We start from the raw sequence: 19788 nt of genomic DNA on the forward strand, positions 1-19788 counted from the left end.
TCTCTGCTAATGTCTCCACTGCTAAAAGGACATACTATCATAAAATTAACAATTTGTCTAACTCTCACATGCTCTTTAAAACAATTCCTCCCTCCTTTGTCCTCCTCCTCCTTCATCAACTCTAACAGCTCCCCTCAACATTTAGACAGGCTCGTATAACCCCTCTACTTAAAAACAACCCACCCTTAACCCATCTCTTTTAGAGAACTACAGACCAGTTTCCCTTCTTCCTTTCATTGCAAAAGCACTTGAATAAGCTGTGCTCAACCAAGTCTCTGCCTTTCTCACACAGAACAACCTCCTCGACAGCAAAGTGGACATTCAACCGAGACAGCCTTGCTCTCAGTTGCTGAAGCCCTAAGACTGGCAAGAGCGGATTCCAGATCTTCTATACTTAGCTTGCTGGATCTGTCGGCTGCTTTTGACATGGTTAACCACCAGATCCTCCTGTCAACCCTATTGGCAAAGGGCATCTCAGGAACCACACTCTTCTCAGACCACATTGCTAAAACTGAGCAGATTTGCTTTATTCAACATCAGGAAGATCAGGTCCCTTCTTTCGGAACATGCTTCACAACTCCTTGTTCAAGCTCTTGTTCTGTCCAGGCTGGACTATTGTAATGCTCTCTTGGCAGGTCTTTCAGCAGTTCTATCAAACCTTTACAATTAATCCAGAATGTGGCTGCAAGATTATTTTTTAATGAGCCGAAAAGAATGCACGTCACACCTCTGTTTATCAATTTGCACTGGCTACCAATAGCACTGGCTACAAATAGCTGCTCGCATAAAATTCAAGGCATTGATGTTTGCCTACAAAACCACCACAGGCTCTGCACCCCTTTACCTAAAATCATTACTTCAGACTTATGTGCCTCTAGAAGCTTGCATCCTGCAAGTGAACGGCGTATTATTGTGCCATCACAAAAGAAGCACAAAATCACTTTCACGGACTTTTAAATTAAATGTTCCCTCCTGGAGGAATGACCTGCCCAACTCAATCCAATCATCTTCAAGAATCGGCTAAAAACACATCTCTTCCATCTTTAGTTGACCCTCTAACTCTAGCACTCTCTATTCTAATTCTATTCTTAAAAAAAAAAAAAACACTTGCCCCTTTTAGACTTGCACTCTATTCATTTATTAACTGCTTATTTTCTTTAAAAAAAGGCCTCTAACACTAGCTTGCTCTATTCTTTTTCTATTCTATATGTTTTATTTTTATTTATTATATAATTAAAAAAAAAAGACCTTGCTACGTGTGCTGTGTTAGGCTAACTGAGACTTATATCACTTGCGTATCGTTTCTCTTTTGTTGATTTTGATTGCTTCCATTGTCCTCATTTGTAAGTCGCTTTGGATAAGTGTCTGCTAAATGACTAAATGTAAATTTAATTAGTTGGTATAAAGAAACCAGTCCATACCTTGAGGGAGAGGTCTCTGCTTTTATCCCAGACTTGCTGAATGAGAGTGGGTTGGCCGTTGCCCGTATCATACAGGTCAGCCCGGACTCGATCGTACACATACAGCAGATAGTGAGTGTCAGCCTGAGCGTACTTTAACATCTCATCCGGCAATGGTCTACAGACACACAACACACACTAGTATTACCACAATGACTGTTACAGCTATCAGACAAATAGAAAATGGGTCTTGAGTTCATTTTTGTCTTACATAATGAGATTAGATCAATGAGGAATGATTGTCTGTGCTAAATGTATTGAGCGTTGGGATTACCGTATCCTCCAGTCTGCCAGCTGGTAGCGTTTATCAGAGTTCACATTGCAGTAGACTTTCAGGAGATGGTCAAGGGAGTTTCGGCCGAGGTTTAGGCAACGCGCAGCATGATGGGTGTCGAACATGTTGACCACATAAAGACCAAAGTCCTTTTGTAGCCACTCGATGTCAGAGTCGGCACCGTGAAACACCTGCAGGAACAACACGTGATGCATGCAACAAACAACATGAACCTCAGTAATCATCAAATGGCATTCACAGCATATTTAATATCCATAATGTAACATTTTTATGAATGAAAATTAACCTTCAGCTGGATTTGAAAATGTAAGGTGGGACATTAATTTGTTTGATGGATGAAACTTGTTGGGCTATGATATTTATGTTTTTGTTTTGTTTTTTTCTTTACCACACATCCAGCCTTAGTTCCATCAGCACAAGTCATTTTGGAGGTGAATGATTTATTACACATAAGGGAACATTATTAGTAAAAAGAGCCAATTTAATTTTAGGCAACCGCCAAAATTCAGCCTACAGCTACAGTATTATTTTAAGAATTACAGTATTATTTTATATCTTGCATAAACACACAAACCCGTGTTGTTTTAATAATTGTGATACTAATATAGCTTTTTTTTTTAGATTTTTAATTTGTATTTTAATTTTAGTAATTATGTTTTGTTTTTTAATTTATTTTGAATTTTTAAACTTTTTTTTAATGTCAATATAGTTTTTCATTTTTATTTCAGTTTTACCTAGTTATTTTAGTACATTAATTTAATCTAAATGAAAATGAGTAATGCTACCTGGCAACTAAAAAATAAAAAGAAGTTTTAAGTGTCTGTGTACGTACGTAAAACACAATGACAGGATTAGTAAAAACTAGATTAGTAAACAAGCTAGAGCAGAGGAGAAATGCATTCTATAAATATATATAAACTATATAAACATTTAAAAACAACAAAAACGGATTAAAAAAGACAAAAACAACAAAATTACTAAAACTTTACAGTTAATATGAAAGCAGAAAATATCAAAATAAAATCTAATTAAAAATATTATAAAACTCTAAAAAATATATTAGTATCTCCATGACACTAAAATGACACTGATACCGAGTAAGAACATCACTATTTGTGCCTTTATGGTTGTGGGTTAGTTAAGCGCTTGTTTCCGGGTTAGTTAAGCTATTTTTTCCGGGTTGGTTAAGCGCTTGTTTCCGGGTTAGTTAAGCTATTGTTTCCGGGTTAGTTAAGCGCTTGTTTCCGGGTTGGTTAAGTGCTTGTTTCCGGGTTAGCTAAGTGCTTGTTTCCGGGTTAGTCAAGCTATTGTTTCCGGGTTGGTTAAACACTTGTTTCCGGGTTAGTTAAGCACTTGTTCCCGGGTTAGTTAAGCATTTGTTCCCGGATTGGTTAAGTGATTGTTTTTGGATTAGTTAAGCGCTCGTTTACAGGTTAGTTAAGTGACTGTTCCTGGGTTAGTTAAGCGCTTGTTTCCAGATTGGTTAAGCTATTGTATATATATATATATATAGGCATAATTATTAGCATTATCATTATTTATTTATTTTCTTCTTATTCTAGTTACAAAAGTGATTTATTCAAGAGCGGTGAGAGATTTTCTCTCACTGTTGTTTGAGTAACATGAATGGCAGACAGAACGAATATTGGACAACTTACCCTTTAAGACCGAAGTCCGGATCCAATATACTGTTACACATGCGCTTTCTCCTGCAACTGTTTACGTTCCCTTAATACCTAAATGACTGTGTTTATGAGGATACTTGCAAAGCCGGGCATTTGGATGCATATAAGTGTTTATGCAATCTTCAAAGCCAATAAAGTGGCAAAAATTCTCACGAGCTCTAAACAGAGACAGCGCGCGCATATAGCTCTGTTGTTTGTGTTTCAACGGCCTAAAATCAGTTGTTTTAAACTGCAGCGCTTAAAAACGCGTGCAAACATTAAGATTTCGTTACCACGCGCACAGCAACGTGACGTGAGCGCACATGCTGTTATTCACGTTTCTGCCTGCATCCCCGTGTAATGCATGTAAGACTGCCTTCATTCAATGAAAAAGTATTGCCGTAAACAATGTATTTTGCGGCACCACGAAATAAACGATAGAGCATAATATGAAACGATAGACTTTTAATTTCGTCCATCCGATATATATCGTCATATCGCCCAGCCCTATTTTATATTGCCTGCTGCTTTAAACTTTCTCTCGCAACCGTTTACGTTCCCTTAAGACCTAAATGACTGTGTTTATGAGGATAGGCTACTTGCAAAGCCGGGCATTTGGACGCATATAAGAGTTTATGCAATCGTTCAAAGCCAATAAAGCGGCAAAAATGCTCACGAGCTCTATTAGCAGCTGATGCGCGGCTTACGCATTCCTTTTACACAGAAACAGAGACAGCGCGCACATATAGCTCTGTTTGTGTTTCAACAGCCTAAAATCAGTTGTTTTAAACTGCAGTGCTTAAAAACGCGTGCAAACATTAAGTTTTCGTGACCACGCAACGTGGCGTGAGCGCGCATGCTGTTATTCACGTTTCTGCCTGCATCCCCGTGTAATGCATGTAAGACTGCCGTCATTCAAATTATGAAAAAGTATTGCCATAAAAAATGTATTTTGCGGCACCACGAAATAAACGATAGAGCATAATATGAAACGATAGACTTTTAATTTCGTCCATCCGATATATATCGTCATATCGCCCAGCCCTATTTTATATTGCCTGCTGCTTTAAATGCTCAAGTTTTTTTTTAAAGCCAGGTGGATTCTGAATGGCTGTGAATGTTTTAATCATTCATCAGTGTGGGCTTTACTGCTCTCATAGAACTAGAACAATTATTAAAACTTGATAGTTACTGTTATCTTCTTGGTGTGAATGGGCTTGATGGACAGACATATACAGACAAAGCAGAAGACCTAAGCTTGAATCTCAGTGGTGTCACAGTGCAAGCCTCGTACCACTTTCTCAAGGATGGCATCGTTTGAGTCCACCACCAGGTCAAACCTGTCCTCCAGCCCAGTCAGTCTGTTCCTGTCTCTCATGTGAGACCGACAGCTATGATGCTGCATTATCTGGCTCATACTGTCAGAGAAATACACACAGATATTGGAACAATAAGTCTCCAGTTACAACATAATGAAGCCTAATACTATAATAATAATAATAATAATAAGGAAGCATTTATTCATGTTTCATACATGCAATGGAGGCCAAACTGAAGTTATGTTTTTCTTGCAGAACTTTGTAGGATTGACTTTTATTTCTGTTTATAGTCCTATAAAAGAAAATCCAGTATGATATAATTGGAATACTTTCTTGCTACTGGCCAATTAGCTATTGTATAGAAGTATCTGTATAGATGTATACTGTGTTCTTATAGATTGAATAGATTCTTATATCCCAGATAAGCATTTCCTTTATTATCTTTTCATTAATATACAGTGTATAATTATCTTATATTATAAATTATACTGGCCCTATTGTGAGCTAGCATCTCAAATGTAGGGATGCGTTATGTTTGAATCCTATAAGAACATCCCAGTTAGGACTGGCTGCAGATTCCAAATTCCTAAAGGACTGTTTAACAACCCGGGTTTTCTGTTTAATAGCTTAAAACCTTTTTAGGACCAAGTAAAGAGAATCTAATGAACACAATGTGTCGTATTAGCAACACTTCAAAAGCTTGAAAATGCAACTTCCAACCCATCTCCATCACTTTTTAATTCAGATAGATAGATACTGCTCCCAACCTCTAGAATATAGAAAATAACTTTTACTGTACCTTCTGGTCACATTGCAAGAAAGTGACGTTTTTTTTCACAATATTTTTCTTGTTTTCCAGCACAAATCTCTAAGGTTTCTCAAATCAAGATACGTTTACTTGAGAAACACAACGACATAAGTCTTGTTCTCTGTAAAATTGTTGAAAAGGAAGTGAGATTATGATTAAAAATACTAAGTATCAGCCAATGAGCTTAGAAAAAAATCAACTTTAAAGGGAAAACAACTTTTCATACCCCACTGACAGATATTTGTTTGTTTTAAACAGAATTTGGTTAAATTTCTCAGAAAGAAAACGTGTTTCATATTCATTTTTCAACTCAAGTAAGAAAATGCACCTTGATTTAAGGACGTTTACATATTTGTATTGGGGGGGAAAAACTGAGGAAGACATACATTTTTAGGCCTTATATACAACATTCAATGCCATGACCTTAAGACTTTCTGCTCTGATTTTATTTGTGGAAGGGCAAATTAAGACTAGAAAAATTATGATAAGCAGAAACCCTGAACATTGTTTTTACTTCATACCTTGATTTTCTGTATATGTTCCATGATCTACTTTGTGATTTATATCACAAGAGTTAGCCATTAAAACACCCATATGATTAATGAGTGTATCATGGTGCAGTGCGTGAGTAAGGAAGGGTGTTGTACCAGTGTAAGAGCTGGTCTCCCTGTGAAGCGCAGAACTGCTGGAAGGCAGGGAAGCTGCGGTACAGATCAAACTCATCCCCGGCTGCTGGAAGAGCTGCAGACGCTTTGGTGGCCGCGACCACCGCTCCCAGCCCGTGCTGTCAAACACACACCAGCGAACAGCTATTCAGCTACATCTCAAACCGCACTGCGTGTGCACACATGACTGCTGTGTTACAGTTAGTTATAGCGCTGACAACGAAATTCACACATCGAAACGATCCACCGACCTTGACAAATGCATCGACATCCTTAAAACCCGGACAAAACTCCGATTCCTCCCCTGTTTCTTCAGATGGTGAAGAATGATCACTCGGTTTAACAGTGGCAGTCCTACTCGAGGAGGCAGCCATATTGAAAACATTAAATCGCGACGATTGAAGCCTCGCGAGAATACCTCTTCTTCTGTGCCAACCCGCGTGTCAACGCCAGCCAATATCGCCACCTGGAGGACAGTCTTACATTTACATTTAGTCATTTAGCAGACGCTTTTATCCAGCGACTTGCAAGTGAGGACAATAAAAACAGTCAAAACTAACAAAAGAGCAACAATATATTTGTTTTGTTTTTTACATAAAAAAAAGAAGATAAATATAGATAAAGTAGAATTAAAATAGAGTAGAAAGTGCTAGACTTTCAAAGTGTTTTGTTACTCTTGGCTAGCAGCACCTCTACTGTGAAAAGACAGAGCAACTCTTAGACATCATTTTTTGAAAAGGACCTTCAAAGGGGTCTCTTCAGGTTTTATAGAACTGCATCCGGCTGAAGACATGGAGGCAAATGTTGACATGAAAAAAGCGGCCTATACTGATTCAGATATTAATGAAATAAAGCGATAATTGGGCATAATTAATCTTAGCGTTGAATGAAAATGACTATCATTTAGGCATTTAGAAAGCACTACTTGATCGTTCTAAATATGTCAGACTTGAGCAGCACACACTGATGGGGGGGGGTCCATATTTACATTACAGGATATTACTGTTGTTTCTTTTACATTTCTATCGTAAAACAGTTGTTAGATGTAAAATATTTAGCTACATCTTAGCTCACTCTTTGACCGTTAATAACTGTCACGCTGGAAACGTGGCGTCTTTTCCAAATAAATATGTAATAATTATCGTTTCGAATAATTCATTTCATAATGCATTCATTTCGCATTGCCATTTGTGGAAAGGCTTTTCCTTTTTTACTTGGGATATTTGTCAGTCATAAAGAAGAACAACCTACAAGACACAAAATATTCTTTATTAATCTTATTATTTTATTAACAACATTCTATCTATCTATCTATCTATCTATCTATCTATCTATCTATCTATCTATATCAAAGTTTGTTTACAAATTGTACTCATCTAGTTAGCCTACTTTGTTACTGTCTGGAATACTTGACTCTGATTCGTGCTCATGTTGTCTCTAGAAGTAAAATAATATTGTATATATGACATGAATATCTGAACTGCAGCAAAACATACAGTAGGTGGCGGTAAGGAGTGAACGGCCATTGAACACAAAGAAGAAGAAGAAGAAGACTGCAGCAAAACACGAGCAAACGGGAAATCAGAATCTGTCAGGATCCTCGTGGACAGAGGCGTCATCAGCGTTCTGTTCGCTGATTGGTTGTCAGTGTATGAGCCGTTGATACGAGCAGCAGCACACTTCAGTTATCAGCAGCACGCCTAGAACTGCTTCAGTCTGATCTCACCTGAGCAGATGAACCGAGCTCTTGAATATCACAGACTCACGGTGAACAACGAGGACCTTAGGTGCCACACGAGTGAGCAAACAGGTAACGTTAATCATAACTCCGCTACATGAGCTAGTGTGCTGTTTGTAATGTTCTCCAGTGTATTTGTGCAGTGTCATGATGAGTGTCTGATATTTACATCACTCCAGGGTGCTACTGTGTACAGTCTCATTCATCTGTGATCCTGCTTTAAGTCGTATTTAAAGGGATAGTTCTGTCATCATTTACTCACCCTCATGTCGTTCCAAACCTGTATGAGTTGCTTTCTTGTGTTGAACATAGAAGATATTTTGAAGATTGCTGGTAATCAAACAGTTGGTGGTTGCCATTGACTTCCATAGTAGGGGAAAAAATACTATGGAAGTCAATTTTTACAGTTAAAACTTACAGGTTTGGAACGACATGAGGGTGAGTAAATGATGACAGAATTAAATTTTTGGGTGAACTATTCCTTTAAGTCACTTCCCTTTTCTGCCAATACAAAGTCCGAGTAATGACGTGTATATGCTTTTTTTAATGCAGAAGTTTAATAACATAAACTTGATGTTATCATGTACAGTAATCGTTGATATATTAATGATAAAGTCTGCAGTAAAGCAAAATCATGTATCATTAGTATGTCCCTGAAAATCCATATTTCTTGTAACTGTCAGGCTGTCACTTGAAAAGTGAAAAATGGCACGAAGCATATGACAACAGTGTGTTTCCTTCTCATTGTAGATTTTCTGCCATGCCTGTCAAACGGGAGGACGTCCTGAAGGATGAAAATCTGATCAAAAATATAGAGGAGGTAGCAAAAGACACAGCACTTTTACATGGGGTGTTGATGAGGACCAAAGAAACGCCAAACTCTCCTGAAGTAAGAGCACATCGCTGTATTGTGTGCCTGGAAGAAATGTCTTTTAGACATTAACAAGCACTGCTGATCTAAACCACAAAACCCACCAAGAGTACGTAAGTACACATTGGTACATCTAGAGCTGTAATATTTCTGTAACTACACACATGTAACAACCGTCCGAATGGTTTGTGTAAGTACAAATGTGTAACAGGACATATAGATAACTACATTTTGTAACAACAATATGTATAAGAGTAATTGGAACAATTGTTACTATGTAAGTACACAGGTGTTAGGGACACTTAATATAAAGTGGGACCCAATATGGTGATAGAAATACTAACCAACATCTAGTCACAGAGGTGCAGTTAATTCACAGTCACGTCTGGAATTCTGTCTGTCCTACGGCCATGTTTTGTTTCTGGATTATGGAGAGTTAGTTCTGCCCCGTTGAGTCAACACTGGGCAGAAACCCGTGGCTCAAAGAATCAGGAGTGACTGAAGGGTTTTGATCGTGTAGATACATGTCGAATAACTGTCTATTTGTTCACAGGTGGCGAGTTATGCACCGTTCACGTTGTTTCCCACACCGGTGCCCACAGTACTCTTTCATCAGGCTTTGGCAGTACAGACACATTTTAACCGGCTGGTGGACCGGGTCAGCCAGAATCCTGGCTTCCTAGAGGAAACTCTGGCCAGGTATGAAAAGATTGCACTATTGCAGGGTTTCCCAAACTAGGGACAAAAATATTTGGGAATCCCCTACCCTAATGAATTGCAAGTTAACTTCATTGAGTGTCCTTTGAGTGTCTTATTGCCTTATTGTGTACATTTTAATGGTGAAATGTGTCATTTTTTATATTAAAATATGGTCTTTTCTACCAGCTTAATATGCAGAGACAAACATTTGGGACTATCTGTCTGTCCAACCAATGGGAGATTGTTTGGGAATCTTTTATTCCATCAGTATTTTTGCCATTCCATTTTGTGGCACTAGAGGCATCAAAATGTCACCTTTAATTCAAACTTTATTAATAATTTTGGTGTGATCTTATCTAAATAAATGTTTTTTGTTTTCTTTTTCAACAGCACCATCAAAGTTGACAATTTTACAGCAAGACTTTTCAACATATACAAACAAGTTCAGCATGAACATCATCCCCAGGTATATTGATTTACCAGTAGTTTGTTTATTAATTCAAAATGGCATGTTACACATTATTTAGGAACATTTACTTCACTGTTCGTGTTCTATTATACACTATTGTTCAAAAGATTTTGAAAGAAATGAATACTGTTTTTCAGCAAGGAAGAATTACATTTATCAAAAGTGACAGTAAAGACATTTATAATGTTACAAAAGATTGCAATTTCAAATAAATGCTGTTCTTTTGAACGTTCTATTCATCAAAGAATCCTGAAGAAATGCCAGTTTCCACAAATATATTAAGCAGCACAACTGTTTTCAACATTGATAATAACAAATGTTTCTTGAGCAGCAAATCAGCATATTAGACTGATTTCTGAAGGATCATGTGACACTGAAGACTGGAGTAATGATGCTGAAAATTCAGCTTTACCATCACAGGAATAAATGACATTAAAAACATGTTTTAAATTGTATTACACATTTTTAATAATATACAAGATATTAATTTCAAAAACATTTTTAAAAGAATCCTAAACGGATAACGGTAGTGACATGTACAGTATCAACAGTGCGTCTCCTCTTCCATGAAGTACAGCTGACTACTTATAAATGTAATATTAATGCTATTGTGTAGGTTATTAAGACACATTTGCTTAAACTATAGCTCATATCTTCCCCAAGTCAATAGTGCTGGGCTTGAATCGCTCAGACTACATGTTGGACCACAGTCCAGACGGTGGAACGTCTTTGAAGCAGATTGAAATCAACACTATTGCTGCAAGTTTTGGTGGTCTTGCTTCACGGACACCGGATGTCCATCGGTAAGTCTGAGCTAAATGCTAAATTTAAAGCTCCAAACAGCACTGGTTCATCACTGAAGTACTGGATGATGTTTAGTATATAAAGGTTAAGGTTTCTCATTTCTGCAAGGCACATTCTGAAGGTCGCAAACCTGCCAGAGGAGTGTAATAATGTGCTCGACAACAACCCAGCAGCAGGTCTGGCTAGAGGTTTGGCCAAAGCCTGGGAGCTCTATGGATCTGAGAGGTGTGTTTAAAAATGGCATTTGCTACTGTTTTGGCAAAGCTGAATTCTCAGAGACTTTGGAACTGTTTTGTACTTATAGTTGATAGGTTGTATCAAATTGAATTGTGAAAGTTAGTGTTGTAGGCACTTGATGCTTTTAAGTGTTTACTTTGTAATTGAAATGATAAAGTGGTCATTTCTTCGTGTTGTCCCTTGCAGGGCAGTGGTTATGTTTCTGGTCGAGGACGTTCAGAGGAATATTTATGACCATCGATATGTTGAGAATGAGCTGTGGAAAAGGTACAGTAAGTAGTCTGATAGTTTAGCTATAATCAGGATTCAGTGTCAAGTTATTTTACATTAGTTACTATGTAATTACTATGTAACTACATGAATGTTATTACATTAGTAAGTACAAGTCATGAGCAACATGAATGTAACACATCTTTATTAGTGGTGTTTGTGAAGCAAAAGCATCTCTGTTACTATTTCTTCCAAACAAGAGCTTATGGGGTAACACTTGTTTTTAAGGTGTCCTTGTTACACGTTACATGAACTTACTATTATAATAACAATACATTATGCATAATAACATGCAAGTAACCCTAATCCTAACCCTAACTATATAGTAAGTACATGTAGTTAATTAATATTTCTCAGTATAATTACACTGTAACAAGGACACCTTAAAATAAAGTGTAACCACTTATGGGGACTTGTGATAATCTGTTCTTTTACATGTGCAGAAATATTCCTGTAATAAGAAGACAGTTTGAAGATGTTTGCAGAACTGGATCCCTGGATGAGAGCAAGAGGCTCTTTGTGTGAGTGTTTATGATTTACACATTTCCCATCCGTGTAACACACAAATATTAGCATTGTGAAATACTAGGAAATGACAGCAATGTTCAGTCATTACCTGACTATTTTTTACATTTAAAATGTACATAAAGGCATTCTTTTTCTATTCAACCTGCAGAGATGGTCGTGAGGTCGCCATTGTCTACTTCCGTAACGGATACATGCCCCAAAACTACACCTCAGAGAAGGTGAGGACACATCTTTCCCATAGTCTTCTCAGAAATTATCAGTTTTAGGTGTTTGCTGGGAATGAAAGTCATAACCTGATGCATGTTTCAGAGCTGGGAGGCCCGTCTGATGATGGAGCGCTCTCTGGCTGTGAAGTGTCCAGACATCAGCACCCATCTCGCCGGTACTAAGAAGGTGCAGCAGGAATTGGCCCGGCGGGGGGTTCTGGAGCGCTTCTTCCCTGACGAACCTAAAACAGTTGCTCAGATTCGGGCCACTTTCGCTGGGCTGTACACCCTGGACATGGTAGAGGAACAACATTGTTAACTGGGGTGCTGAATCCTGCTTGAGGAGATATACCCTACGATTAGATTTAGGATTATACCTTACGATTAACTCTAATGAAGCACTTGAAACAAACTCAAGGGTTACACAGGAATCACCATCATAAACACACTAGACTTTAAGCATGCAAAATTTCTACAGACACTTGGAAGTCAATGGAATGGAAAGTGTAGTGTGACTTTCCCTTAAAGGGATAGTTTACCCAAAAAAATTAAAATTACCCCATCATTTACTCACCGACAAGTAGTGGTGTCAAACGATTAATCGCATCCAAAATAAGTTTTTGTTTACATAATATATGTGTGTGTACTGTGTATATTTATTATGTATATATAAATACACACACATGCATGTATATATTTAAGAAAAATGTTACATTTATATATTAAATATATTTATATATGATATAAATTATACGAGTATAAATATAGACATGAAAATACATGTAAATATTTTCAAAATATATGCTGGATGTGTGTGTATTTATATATACATAATAAATATACACAGAACACACACATACATTATGTAAACAAAAACATTTATTTTGGATGCGATTAATCGTTTGACAGCACTACCGTCAAGCCATCCTAGGTGTATATGACTTTCTTCTTTCAGACAAATGCAATCAGAGTTATATTAAAATATGTTCTGAACTTCTGGCTCTTCCAAGGTTTATAATGGCAGTGAATGGCTGTTGAGATTTTGAAGCCCAGAAAAGTGCATCCATCCATCATAAAAAGTGCTCCACACAGCTCCGGGGGGTTAATAAAAGCCTTCTGAAGTGAATCAATGCATTTGTGTAAGAAAAATAGCCATATTTAAAACTTTATAAACCGTAATCTCTAGCTTCCGCTAACTGTCGTACACACGTTCACAAGAGAGTGGCGTTTTAGCGGATGATATAGGCGTAGCGTAAGCTCCGGCGATGAGAATATGCTAGTCTCGTGAGAACCAAGAACCTTGCGTCTCCTCTTGGCTTATATCTAAATCCCCCAACATATACTGTATATATATATATTTATTTTTTACAAATCCTCGTTTTGTACTTATAATTCATGACCAGTATTTTGTTTAGCTCTCTTCTTTACGCTTCCGCGTTCGTCACTTCTCACCGGATTTTACGCTACGCCGACATCCTATGTCTTCCGCAGAGTATGCCAAGTAGCTAGTCTGCCAAGACCAAATACATTACATTATAACATTGTCATTCTAAAACTATTCCGAGTTTTCATGATTGAAATATGAACAATCCACATGAATGAAACCATTGTCAAGCTGCTTGTTGCCTCTTTTTTTGGCTGATTGTCGGCCAAATAATAGCATAGAGAGCACATGAAAATGATGTATTCTGCTAATTATTATTTTATTAGAATTATTTCCTAATTCTATTTTCATTTTTTTTTTATTTCAGTTTGTGAAAAAAAATATTTTCATTTAAAATAAAAAAAAAATTCATTTTAGTTATAGTCTATGATAATCTTGGTAGAGCACTAAACTTCAGACAGACTGAACATCATAAGCAGGATTGAGCACCACTGTTGAAACTAAAATATATAATATATATTTTTTTTTAAATAGGTCATGAATCATCCTGTCTTTCCACAGGGAGAAGAAGGTGATAAAACAGTAGCAATGGCTTTGGCCAGTCCAGACCGGTATGTGCTGAAGCCTCAGAGGGAGGGAGGTGGTGAGTATCACTAGTCATGTCCTGTGTTGTGTACCCACATACAAATCACAAACACTTGCTCAAAGATTTCCTACTGTATTGTTACCAGGTAACAACATTTACGGCAGTGAGATCTGTGAAGTGCTGGAGAACCTGAAGAACTCCACTGAGAGGACGGCTTACATCCTGATGGACAAGATCCAGCCCGTCCCGGTCCAGAACTACCTGCTCAGGCCCGGAGCTCCTCTGAGACTGAACTCTTGTCTGAGTGAACTGGGCGTGTTTGGAGCGTATGTCAGGTGCGATTATTTCTAGCAGATCTTTAACAAAACCTCTGCTTTTATTGTACAAGCATACCTAAAATTCACTGCATTACAGAATAAAACTGCAAATTTTTCCACACACAGGAAAGGCAAAGACATGGTGTTTAATGAGTGCCTGGGCCATCTGCTGAGGACCAAGAGCTCAGAGCATGCTGATGGGGGTGTGGCTGCAGGAGTAGCAGTACTGGACAACCCACTGCTGGTGTGAACTACAGCACCACCTACTGGACCATACGGCTGACGTCAGGGGAATTCATCATCCCTGTGATTGATTTTCTACCTGGCATCTGTTTTATCAAAGGTTTAGTGTGTTAAATATCTCCTACAGATGCAGTAATCAGTGGGGAGCACTTATGACTGAACTGCTCATTTCATGCACATTGCATACCTCATTCAAGGGTTAATCTGTTGAAGTGTGTGAGAAGTAATCATTGATGTTTTATAAAATAGATTTTTTTTTTTTTTTGGTTACTTTAACTGGTAATGGTTTTATTAAACTACACTGGTAGCCAACTTCCATGACCAGACACAATCAGAAAGTAGTTGTTATTTTTAATTAAATAAATGCAGCCCAAACCCCAAACTTTTGAGTGGTAGTGTATATTTACTGTGGAAACATTATGTAATTTCAATGAAATGTAAAAAGATGTTCAAGGACCATCTACTGGAGATTATTTTCTAGACATGCACTAAGACACATAAAAACATAAACCTGCGCAAATAAAGTAAAAATCGAATTCCAATCAAACATCTTTCTGAAATCCACATTTATTTCAATCTCCACATTACAGCCACAGAAATCGCACTCTCATCACCAACCAACCAAAAGTCAACACCAGAAACACCTCCATCCTCTCGTTCATTCACTCAACTCTGGACACGTCACTGTCAACTTCTGAAAAACTATAATGGTTCCAATAAAGCAAGAAAGTACAAAGATGATACAAGACATGCATCAAATTTCAACCAATGAAAAAAGAAGAAATGGCTTGACACAATGACAAGACCTCAACAGTTTAAACAAGGCCAAAAGAGTTGTTCTGAAAAGAGAAATCGTATGAGCTGTATTGAATAGTAGGATTATTATGATGATGCTGAAACATTCTGAAAATGTTACAAAGAAAGAAAGTGGAGTCTCTACACATTTTCTTGGGTGTTTAGCTTAATATCCTGGCTGAAAAGCAACAGGCAGTCAGTGAAGTTAGATTAACGGGGAACAGATAGACAAAGGCTCAGACGAACTAACGTCAAATCATCTATCGGAATGTGCAGGGCAGAATGACGCAATGATCCACATAGTAACGTCCCTCCTGCCTCACAATAGTACATACTTCATGATGTACACACTTGCTTTTCCACAAAACAATGAAAACGCATCAATGCAAGCGCCAACTGAACATGAAAACTAAAGAAAAAACACTGAGTGGTTCTAACTACTTGATATGAAAGAAAGTAAAAGAAACTTGTGTGAGACAACCGATAAAACAAACTCTGATTACAGCCGTTTCATTTAGTAGATTTTACATGCGTTGATGCTTCTTTTCCCCCGTTTCCCCAAAAAAGCCCAAAATATACAATGAATATATACACGTTATATTCACTACAGTGACACTTAACAACAAAAAGGCATTCTCGTATGGATTTTATATCATAGCAAAGCCATGAAAATTGATGAACGTATTTAAAGCATCACTGCCTGATTTTTGACGCCTAAAATCCCAATCTTCCCATGACTCTTTTCCTATGAAGAAAAAGCAATGTTGAACATAGGAAACGATCTTTATTTTAAATCAAGCCTGAATGATAGTCACATGACAGACGTCACATGCTGCGAGCCCCTAACCAACACGCCGCCGCAAAGTACCGCCACGTAAGCGTATAGTAGCAGGGTCAGTAAAAAATTAAAAAGACCCCATCCCTGACCCGATGAGAGAACCACGGCGGTCGGTCGCCAGACAACCATTAAGCACTTACTTTTTAAAAACTTCAATTTCTGCGTAAAAAAAACGGTATATAAAAATATACGTTTTGTGCAGTACAAGTTAGTGCAATTATATTTTTTCCCTCTTGTTCTTCTCATTGGCACTTAGTGAAAGTTATGATCATGAGAGGGACGCTCTTTCCTTTCTGACCACTGGGAAAGAGAAGACAAAGCTGCACTGAGCTGTGACTGGACAATATATTTTGATGAATTCGATCATTTGGCAATTACACACCTGCCCAATTGTTTCTTTGATTCCCATCATTAATGGTTAAACTGCTACATTTTTTGGGAGCTACATTTTGATTGCCAGTTTTGGATGATCTGATGAAAGCTTAAACATGATTTAATTCCCATACCTTGAAACAAAAAGCTACCAGCTTGGGTTGGAATTAGAGTTTCTTTTTTTAAGGAATAATTTGACCCCAAAATAACAAATGTTAAAAAAAAAAAGCATTTTGAAATATTTCTTTATATACATACCTTAAAAGGATAGTGTACCCAAAAATCCCAATCATTCTTCATGTTGTTTCATACCTGTATGACTTTTTTCTTTTGTGGATTGCAAAAGGAGATATTTTGATATTATCTCTAGTATTTCTGTCTGGTAATTTTGTCCATACAATGAAAGCCAATGGGGTCCAATGTTGTTTGTAAACCCCTCTAACTTCAATTGTATAGACAAAAACTACTTTTAAAATATCTTTTTATGTTTCAAACAGGTTTGAAACGACATAAGGGTGAGTAAATGATGACAGAATGTTTATTTTGGGGTGAACTGTTCCTTTAAGATACAGATCACATTAAAATGTCCAATGACTGTCAGTGTTTCATGGGTTCAGTGCAAAAAATTATATATGTATATGTGTATATATATATATATATATATATATATATATATATATATAAAATCAAAATAGATTTTTTATATGTATATGTGTATATATATATATATATATATATATATATATATATACAGAGAGAGAGAGAGAGAGAGAGTCTTGATTTCCAGTACAAATATTTAAACACTCTTAAATTAAGATACATTTACTTAGATATGACTTATTTTCTGAAAACATATAACAAACGTAAGTGAGTTTATGCTTAAAACCAGAAGAAAAAAATCTAGAAAAAAAAAAAAAACAATTCAAAGGGAAAACAAGATTTTTTTTCTTGCTTTAAGCATAAACTCACTTAATTTTGATAAACTTTTAAGAAAACAAGTCATTTTCATTCTCAAGCAGATGTATCTTGATGTTTAGGTATTTGTATACGAGACAAAAATACACAACAAAACTTTAGTTTTTTTAGCAGTGTAAGAGCTCAGAGCTGCTTCACTCATATTGAGAGGATCAGATAGCACACCGTTTACATGAAGACATCACATGATCACCTCGATATGACAAAAAAGCACAGTGGAAGACGTCTACACGTTATCAGAGCAAGCGTTTCCTTTACGTCAGTAATATCCATATGCTGAATGAGAAGCAAATAATTCCTTAGGAAGCATAATGTTATGCGGGAAGGCGTGTTTGTGTGGAAAACACTCGATTTATGGATCACATTAGACTGGGATGACTTCCCTCGACAGCAGATTGACTGTTAAATCCGAAGTGTGGCCGGTTAAAGTGCCTGCCATTGAATTAATACTGTGGACTGACAGGAATAAACCTCAGCTTATGAAGAGGCAGTTGATCTGTGAGGGACAGAATAGTTTGGGTGCGTTAGCGCAGAGAGAGGCCAGTTTACATTCCTGCACTACAACTCCTCGCGCTGAAGTACACTAAAGGCTCTCTCCGAAAGGCTCATTCTTGTTTAGAGGTATTACTTTAGCAATGTGTGTCGAAACAGTTCTTGACTATTTGCTAAAACGCTCAACGCGCCGATTGCGATGCAATGCTAAACTGTACTCCGCTTGATCAAAATCAAAATGGCCATTAAAAAGTGCTTGTAGGCAAAATGAAGCGGTAAGTCCAGAAACAGTTTGATTTGGAACAAAACCAAGTTGTTTGAAGCTTCAATGATGTCCGTATAAATTAATTTGAGTTGCTCGGTAAGTGCGGGAAGAGGGTTAACTGTTTAAAATACTCAACAATACCCATCAAAAATAGCTTACGGAGTTTTTAACAGTAAAAACTGCTATGTATAAAGTCTGCCACACTTAAAATCAGCAAAAATCGTTAGCTGTACTCCACAGAACGCACACAAAACATGAAAGTATAATAAACTGCCTGGACAATCTGCTTTGAATGTTTTGTTTCTGGATTACTTAAGAAAAAACGTATTTTTGCCTTAATATGCAATGCAGCAAACGCTTTTTTTCCTAAATTCTTTTTCTCTTTTTTTTGCTTTTCATCAGGTTTTTTTTTTCTGAATAAAAGTCTCAGTGTTCCACTATGGAAGCGGTAAGAAAAGAGCACCCCTTGTGGCCTGGAGGAATCAGCCACATGCCTCAGACGGACACATCTCAGCTCATGAAGTTCACTCTGAGAGTGTGCAGGAGACACCGGCGCTCAGTCCGTGGAACAGCCGCAATAAACAAGCACATTTTGAAGTGGGGTAAAGGATAAAGCTCAGTCAGTGAAGCGCTGGCAGGCCTTCTTCCAGCGGCACGCTGTGCACCACAGGTCCCTCTTCTCCATGCCGTACACCTTTCGGCACTTCTTGGCGTCGCCACGCGGTTTCCTGGGAATGCATTTCACATAGTTTCCATTTTAGCTGTGATGCAAGGCTTTAAAAACATCTTAAACCAAGAACATCCAGGCAGCTTACCTGGTTCCAGTAGTGGGTTTGGAAGTGGAGGTGTTGGTGGTGTGTGTTTTGCTGACAGTGGTGTGGTTAACAGGCTGTCTCTTCTCACCGATGCTAACAGTGCGGATTTGAGTCATCGGGCCCTGCAAAAGCATTTTATGTTAAAGGTGATCTAAAGCTCAACCAAATACACAAAAGTTAAGACTTATTTACATCTCAGCTGGCACTTCTACCATTCAAAATTTGGAGTCAAGTAAGATTTTTTAATGGGGTCATATGATGTGATTTCAAGTTTTCCTTTCTCTTTGGAGTGTTACAAGCTGTTCGTGAATAGATAAGATCCCTAAAGTTGCAAAGACTAAAGTCTCAAAACCAAAGAGATATTCTTTATAAAAGCTAAGACTGGTCCACTCCCTCCTAAAACGGCTCGTTCTAACACGCCCCCACATGTCTACGTCACGATGTGGGAAGATTTGCATAACGCCGCCCAAATGTTCACGCAAAGAAAGAAGGCGTAACTTTATTGTTGCTGCCGCCACCGCTGCCATGTTGTGGAGACGCTGTGTGTTTCGTTGTGTTTTGGTCTTCCAAAAGAGGACACGACTAGAAATCAGTGGTTAAGTTGTATTTACAACACTGTTCCAGAACAGTTTAAACCAAATATTCAGATGTGTGCAGCGCATTTTATGGAGGA

General features: G+C 37.6%; 3 protein-coding genes across 6 annotated transcripts in view; 1 reads left to right on the plus strand and 2 right to left on the minus strand.

Moving 5' to 3' along the window:
- The window catches only part of LOC107696929 (exosome component 10-like), a 10929-nt gene extending 4329 nt beyond the window's left edge, over positions 1–6600 (minus strand). The window contains exons 1-5 of the mRNA XM_016497502.1: positions 6463–6600; positions 6194–6330; positions 4714–4837; positions 1735–1967; positions 1422–1578 (exon numbers count right to left, since the gene is read on the minus strand). Coding sequence (XP_016352988.1) covers positions 1422–1578; positions 1735–1967; positions 4714–4837; positions 6194–6330; positions 6463–6585 — 774 coding nt within the window. The 5' untranslated portion in view covers positions 6586–6600. The remainder of the gene's footprint in view (positions 1–1421; positions 1579–1734; positions 1968–4713; positions 4838–6193; positions 6331–6462) is intronic.
- Positions 6601–7759: 1159 nt separating this feature from the next.
- gss (glutathione synthetase) lies at positions 7760–16595 on the plus strand. 2 transcript variants are annotated; one of them, XM_016497589.1, is made up of 13 exons: positions 7760–8021; positions 8679–8838; positions 9374–9519; positions 9910–9985; positions 10652–10791; positions 10901–11017; positions 11216–11296; positions 11743–11820; positions 11976–12045; positions 12137–12331; positions 13979–14060; positions 14149–14338; positions 14447–16595. In XM_016497589.1, exons 2-13 carry the CDS (start codon positions 8710–8712, stop codon positions 14568–14570), a joined length of 1428 nt encoding a protein of 475 aa, XP_016353075.1. In that variant the 5' UTR covers positions 7760–8021; positions 8679–8709; the 3' UTR covers positions 14571–16595. The 2 variants fall into 2 exon arrangements, with proteins under 2 accessions (XP_016353075.1, XP_016353074.1); XM_016497588.1 differs by having other exon boundaries at positions 8700–8838.
- A 966-nt stretch (positions 16596–17561) lies between these two features.
- Positions 17562–19788, minus strand: part of LOC107696993 (zinc finger protein 704-like) — a 75788-nt gene continuing 73561 nt past the window's right edge. For all 3 annotated transcript variants that reach the window (XM_016497591.1, XM_016497590.1, XM_016497592.1), the window contains 2 exons: positions 19116–19237; positions 17562–19028 (listed from right to left, as the gene is read on the minus strand). In XM_016497591.1, coding sequence (XP_016353077.1) covers positions 18917–19028; positions 19116–19237 — 234 coding nt within the window. In that variant the 3' untranslated portion in view covers positions 17562–18916. The remainder of the gene's footprint in view (positions 19029–19115; positions 19238–19788) is intronic.

The sequence above is a fragment of the Sinocyclocheilus anshuiensis genome, unplaced genomic scaffold, assembly GCF_001515605.1.
Source record: "Sinocyclocheilus anshuiensis isolate Anshui unplaced genomic scaffold, SAMN03320099.WGS_v1.1 scaffold130, whole genome shotgun sequence".
Taxonomy (NCBI): Eukaryota; Metazoa; Chordata; class Actinopteri; order Cypriniformes; family Cyprinidae; genus Sinocyclocheilus; species Sinocyclocheilus anshuiensis.

Bases quoted from the DNA above. Each gene is read 5' to 3' on its own strand.
- gss (XM_016497589.1), top strand. From the start codon at position 8,710: ATGCCTGTCAAACGGGAGGACGTCCTGAAGGATGAAAATCTGATCAAA. The intron at 8,839-9,373 runs GTAAGAGCACAT...ATTTGTTCACAG, and splicing joins AAACGCCAAACTCTCCTGAA to GTGGCGAGTTATGCACCGTT. The intron at 9,986-10,651 runs GTATATTGATTT...ATCTTCCCCAAG, and splicing joins AGCATGAACATCATCCCCAG to TCAATAGTGCTGGGCTTGAA.